General features: G+C 45.8%; 1 protein-coding gene across 1 annotated transcript in view; it reads right to left on the reverse strand.

Annotated features, from left to right (window-relative positions):
- Positions 1-2,727, reverse strand: part of Mbtps2 (membrane bound transcription factor peptidase, site 2) — a 58,061-nt gene extending 55,334 nt beyond the window's left edge. Inside the window, exon 1 of the mRNA XM_070040720.1 lies at positions 2,525-2,727. Within this exon, the coding sequence (XP_069896821.1) occupies positions 2,525-2,599 (75 nt within the window). The 5' untranslated portion in view covers positions 2,600-2,727. The remainder of the gene's footprint in view (positions 1-2,524) is intronic.
- Positions 2,728-6,541: the final 3,814 nt, after the last annotated feature.

A 6,541-nucleotide genomic window follows, 5' to 3' on the forward strand; every position in this document is an offset into this window, starting at 1 on the left:
CACACAACTCCTTTTCAACCAAGAGCTGGGTGATAGTGGGGGGCATGCACACACACACACACACACACACACACACACATACACACACACACACACACACAACTCCTTTTCAACCAAGAGCTGGGTGGTAGTGGGGGGAGACTTACTCAAGCTACAACTGGAAGCCTAAGAGAAGTTGGCCTCTCCCAGGCTTAGAGTGTACCGGGTAGGAAGCAAGACCCTATCTTAAAAATAAAAAAAATAATTAGTACAGAATAGGGCTAAAAGTGTGGCTCAGTTGTAGCATCCACTGCCTCCTAAATGTGAAGCCCCAAGTTCAAATTCTAGCACTCAACAATAACAACAACCACAACCACAACAACAAAACCAGTATTTGTAAGCCAGGTACCACTGTACCTGTAATCCTAGCTACTCAGGAGGCTGAGATCTGAGGATTGCTGTTCAAAGCCAGCCCAGGCAGGAAAGTCCATAAAACTCCAATTAACCACCAGAAAACCAGAAGTGGCACTGTGGCTCAGAGTTGGTAGAGCCCTAGCCTGGAGCAAAAGAGCTTAGGGACAGTGTCCAGGCTTTGAGTTCAAGCCTTACAACTGACAAAAACAAAAACATGTATTAATTCTTTGAGAATTTATATGATTTATTCCAGATATGTCTCACCAATATTCCATTCCAAAAGATTGCTTAAAGTATGTGCCTATATAGGTATCCCTAATTTCTTGACACTATTCCCAAGTAACTGAAAAATGGACTGTATATGTGGCAACAGTGAAGGGGGGGGGGGATTGTAGACTGGTAGAGTGGCTCAAGTGGTAGTGTGACTGCCTATAAAGCATGAAATCCAGAGTTCAAACCCCAGTACTCTTAAAAGGAAAAAGAAAAGTTACAATCTGTTGGGCACCGGTGGCTCATGCCTGTAATCCTAGCTACTCAGGAGGCTGAGATCTGAGGATCGCAGTTCAAAGCCTGCCTTGGCAGGAAGGTCCATAACACTCTTATCTCCAATTAACCACCAGAAAACCAGAAGTGGTGCTGTGGCCCAAGTGGTAGAGCACTCTCCTTGAGCTGAAGAGCCGAGGGTAGTGCTAAGGCCCAGAGTTTAAGCCCCATGACTGACCAAAAAAAAAAAAAAAATTACAATCTGACAGATTCAGGTAACCCACCCTGTAACTCTAGCTACAGAGGAGGCTCAGATTTGCGGATCTCAGTTTGTCACCAGTCCTGACAAAAAACTCATCTCTCCAATTGGCTAGGAAAAACGCTGGAGGTGGGAATTATAGGTGTGGCTCAGGTCATAGAATCCTAGCTAACAAGGGAAAGCATCATTCATTGCCAGCCAATGAGTGAAAGCAGCACACACGAAGTTCCAGTTTAGGTCTTGGACTTGGACACACACACACTCACTCACTCAAGCAGGAACTGGAGTCATGGCTCACGTGGTACAGCACCATCTCTGTGTGTGTGGGGGGAGTATAACGAGTATGAGGCCATGAGTTCGAGCCCCAGAGCAGGCACAAAATGGGAGGGGGAGGGCAGGTGCAAAGCAGAATTCTAGTAATCTAAACCTTTGGATTTAAGCATACTTTTTGGTGCCCGCACTGAGGTTTGAACTGAGGGCATGGATGGTGTCACTTAGTGTTTTCGACCTCCATTTTCAGCTTTTTGGTGGTTAATTGGAAATAAGCCTCAAGGATTTGTCTGTTCCAGCTGATTCAAACCACAATCCTCAGATCTCAGCCTATTAAATAGCTAGAATTAAAGGCGTGAGCCACTGGCTCCCGGCTGCTTCTTTTTGTTTTTCTTTTAAGAATCTTTACTTAAGCACACTTTTTGATTGACGTGTATCGATTATACAAAGGGGACTAACATCTCCACACATTTATACAGTATTCTAATTATTTTCACCCTATCACACTCCGGGTCCCGGGGGTGCGCTACTTTGGAGAATGTCGGCGGACTAGCAACACAGGTGGCACTTGCGAAATGGTTACAAGAAATCCAGAATCTTAGGTTTCACCCCAGACCTGCTAGAACAGAACCTGCATTTTAACTGGAACCGCAGCTGATTCCACGCGCGATCCATGGCACTTTTGAATTTGAGAGCACGAATTGAAATCGCAACTTGATTTAGTTTCATTCCAATACCAGAATCCTTAACAGGGTTGTAATCGCCTAACAATAAGGGAAAACAAGGCCTGTCCTAAATGGATGTTTTTTTTTTTTTCCCTCCCAGGTACTCGGCCTCCCGAGCCCACCATCGCCGCTTCCCAGGCTGCAGGAACCCATCGCCCGCAATGCGGCAGCCGCGCGGGCCTCCCGCCACACCCCTCCCGCGCTCGCAGGGGTTTTATTGACTCCACCGGGGCCACGGCGCCTGGCAGTAGGCCGCACGTGGGCATCGGGCGAAAGGTGTCGCGCCTGGGAGGCATTTGGCAGAGGAAGAAAAAGGCCTCAGGCGGCACAGGACCTTGCACTCCGAGCGGCGCTTGATCACCGCTGGTTTGAGCTTTAGGCCCGAGGCCCTCACCTTCAGCACCAAGTCGGTCAGGTAAACTGCAGTCCAGCCACCCACTACCACCACCAGCAACGACACCGGAATCATAGCGGCAGCGGACAGAAGGCGAACCCCGCCGTCTTCCTCCCTGCGATCTGCAACCCGACTGACCGCCCGGCGTGCTTTACGGCCTCAACATCTGCGCAGGAACCATTGTCTCCGGCTCCTTGGCTCTGGTTGCCATGTTTCCTACCGAACATTTCCTGTAGAGACACACATACCGGAAGGTGGTGTAGGGCTTATTTTCCTGTGACACTCTGACGTCGTAGTGCTGACGGGAACCGCTTGGCTGGTGCTGCCGTGGATGTAATGGGTTCCCAGGCTTTGGTCCTCGCTTGTAACTGCTCTTCTCCCTGGTTGTGATATAGGTTTGATGTTCCGTTTAAGCTGACAAAGTTTTGGGATCACCCGAAGTAATTATCATAGTCATCCATATTTAAGTTAATGACATTACTTTTGCGAAAGTAATTTAGATAGTGAAATCATCATACAGTTCCTAGTTGTTCATTTCCATGACTTTTGATAAACGAATATATTGGTGGACTCTAATAAAAATAACGTTTTCAGGGTTGGAGGCGTGGCTTAGTTGGTAGAACGCCAGCCAGTGAACAAAAGTGTAAGGTACTGAGTTCGAGTCCAGGTCTCCAACCTAAAAATAAAAAAGGAAGCAAGACCAGGGCCAGTGGCTCACGCCTGTAATCCTAGCTACTCAGGAGGCTGAGATCTGAGGATCATGGTTCAAAGCCAGCCCAGGCAGGAAAAGCTCTTTTTTTTTTCATTATTTAGAGAATACTTTATTAGTTTCTGTAATCAAACCCACGTAGATAAGACAGGAAAAGCTCTTATCTCCAATTAACCACCAGAAAACCGGATGTGGTGCTGGGGCTCAAGTGGTTGAATGCTCGCCTTGAGCTGAAGAGCTGAGGGATAGCACCCAGGCCCAGAGTTCAGGCCCAACGACTGGATGAAAGGGATGACACTGATCAAGATAACATTGTATTCATAAACTGCCTTGGTGAATGGCAACACCTTGGTAGAATGAAAGATGCAAAGAATTTTTTTGGAGCTCTAAATAGCTGCACACTTCTTTTTTCCTTTTTTGTCGGTTGCTTGGCTTGAACTCAGGGCCTGGGTGCCATCCATGAGCTTTTTCACTCAAGGCTAGCACGCTACCACTTTGAGCCACAGTGCCACTTTCAACTTTTTGCTGGTTAACTGGAGATAATCGCATGGCCTTTACTGCCCAGGCTGGCTTTGAACCTAATCTTCAGATCTCAGCCTCCTGAGTAGCTAGGATTACAAGTGTGAGCCACTGGTGCCAGTTTGCACACTTTTTTTTGGGGGGGGGTCCGGTCTGTGGGCCTGAACTCTGGGCCTGGGCACTGTCCCTCAGCTCTTCAGCTCAAGGTTAGCGCTCTACCACTTGAGCCACAGCACCACTTCCAGCTTTTTCTGCTTATGTGGTACTGAGGAATCAAACCCAGGGCCTCATGCATGCAAGGCAAGCGCTCTACCACTGAGCCACCTTCCCAGCCCCTTGCACACATTTTTATGCTAACATGTACCCAAATATAAATTAATAAGAGCAGTGGTTAATTTGGCTGCATATAAGGATCACCTGGGGGTGGTGGTGGTGGTTAAAAGTCCAGATGCTCATTCTGTAGCCTGGAGCAATTACATCAGAAGCTTGGAAGGACCCAAGCTTAGTACTTTTTAATCTAGCCGTCATTCCAGCATACAGTCAAGGTTGAGACTCACTGAATTAGAACTACTCTAACTGGAGAGAAAACAAATATTCACTGTTTTTCTGCTTTTTTGTTGTTTATGTGCAGTGTTGGGGCCAACAGCTTGGAATATACTAGCTAAGGAAGTGCTTTACCACTCAGCTTCACAACTACCTCCTGCTGCAATCTCCCTTCAGCTTTGAAAGTAATTTCTTTCAACTTTTGTAGAAAAGAGTCTTTCACAATAATATTAATATCCAAAAGTTGGGATCATAATACACATGTATTAATATAGAACAGTAGGATCTTATGGTATGGAAACAGTAGAAATGAGATCAAATCATCTATGAACAAGACAACTCAGGTCTGGGAGTTTGGCTCAGTGATAGAGTGCTTGCCTAGCATGCACAAAGCCCTGGGTTCCATTCCTCAGTACCACATACACAGATAAAGCTGGAAGTGGTGCTGTAGCTCAAGTGGTAGTGTTAGCCCAGAAGCCTCCTCCCTCATAGCTTAACATGCTGTTTCCCTAGGCAACACTAGGCCCACATAGTACAGGCAGCAAATGATCAGCCCCTGCTCCCTTTCCCTGAGAGAAAACCCTGTTGGGATAGCTATGACCATATAAGGCAATGAGATTCCCCCAAATCCTGGAGGTTATAAAAGGTCACCTGAGACAATAGCTGGCACTTCTCACTTCCTCTCACCTGGTGAGATAGGGTCTTGTCTGTCCCCTGACTGGCAATAAACCTTTCTTTGTTCTTCCTACCTGGACGTCCACCTGGACGTCCACGTGGTTTTCTAGCTGAGTCTAATTTGGGTAGAGTGCTAGTCTTGAGCAAAAAAAAGCTCAAGGACAGTACCCAGGCCCTGAGCCCAGGACTGGCAAAAAAAAAAAAAAAAAAAGACAACTCAAACTCCTTTATTGAGACTTCAGTTTGGGAGCTGGAGGAAGCTAACTGGTCAAACAAGTGATGAGACCCTTAGCAAGTAGGTTTTTATTGATCCTTTTTTTTTTTTTGGAGGGGGGAATGGGTTGGCTAATGGTTGGTATTTTTCCAATAGTCATGGGCAGAGTTTCAAAAGATGTTCTTTTTCTTGGGCACTAACATCCTGGCGTCGTAATTGGTGGGCAAATATGCAGTTTCTTTTTCTTTCTTTTCTTTTTTTTTTTTTTTGCCAGTCCTTAGGCTTGAACTCAGGGCCTGGCACTGTCCCTGAGCTTATTTTGCTCAAGGCTAGCACTCTATCACTTGAGCCACAGTGCCATTAAGGGCTTTTCTGTTTATGTGGTACTGGGGAATTGAACCCAGGGCTTCATGCATGCTAGGCAAGCACTGTACCACTAAGCCACATTCCCACCCCACAGTTTCTAAACCCAAGAACTACTGTCCCTCCTGTTGCTGGTGTAATTATATTGCATAAATATTCTGATCTCGTCCTTTCCTGCCCATTTTCCTAGTCAGAAAAGCCTATGAGATTCCATCTCCAATTAACCAGGATAGCTAAGCTGGTAGAGCACCAGTCATGAGCAAGAAAGCTGTGCTAGCTGAGTTTAAGCCCTAATACTAGAAAAAAGAAATGGCTCAATTTTACATCTCTTTGCATATAAGTATGTGTGTTGTGTTATGAGTGATTTCAATTTTCTTTGGACATGGCTGGGTGTGAATTATAAAAAGCTTCTATTTAGGCATCCTGTGACTGGAGTCTTAGTGCTATTTTAAGCTTTGAAAAAAATATTTTTTTGGTGCTTGTCCTGGGGCTTAAACTCAGCCTGGGAGCTGTCCCAGAGCTTTTGTGCTAAAGGCTAGTGCTTTACCATTAGAAACACACCTCCACTTCCGGCTTCTGCTGATTAAATGGAGATGAGAGTTTCTTGGATTTATCTTCCTGTAATCCTCAAATCTCAGCCTCCTGAGTAGAATAGCTAGGATTACAAGATTGACCCTTCTGTGACCAACTAGTTTACTTTGTAGTTTTTTTTTTCTCTAGGAGGAGAATATTAACTTAAGAATTGAAATGGCTTCTCTTTTGTTAGTCTGAAGCTTTGTCTGGACCACTCGCTGGGACAAGTACTAGCTACTGGGGGTGGCTATCCCTTAACCTCAAATGTGTAGGGAATGAGTTGATTGTGCTATTCTGTTCCCAGCCTAAAGATGTAGTTATTCATCTGAGTTGGTGTTCTCCTCAGGAGCTCAGCAGTCAAAACAAAGCACTGAATTGAATCCTGCTGGTTGCTGGAATTTAGCAGTAGTAGAAGCCAGCT

Source organism: Dipodomys merriami, unplaced genomic scaffold, assembly GCF_024711535.1.
Source record: "Dipodomys merriami isolate MVZ:Mamm:240054 unplaced genomic scaffold, mDipMer1.0.p SCAF_3, whole genome shotgun sequence".
Lineage (NCBI taxonomy): Eukaryota > Metazoa > Chordata > Mammalia > Rodentia > Heteromyidae > Dipodomys > Dipodomys merriami.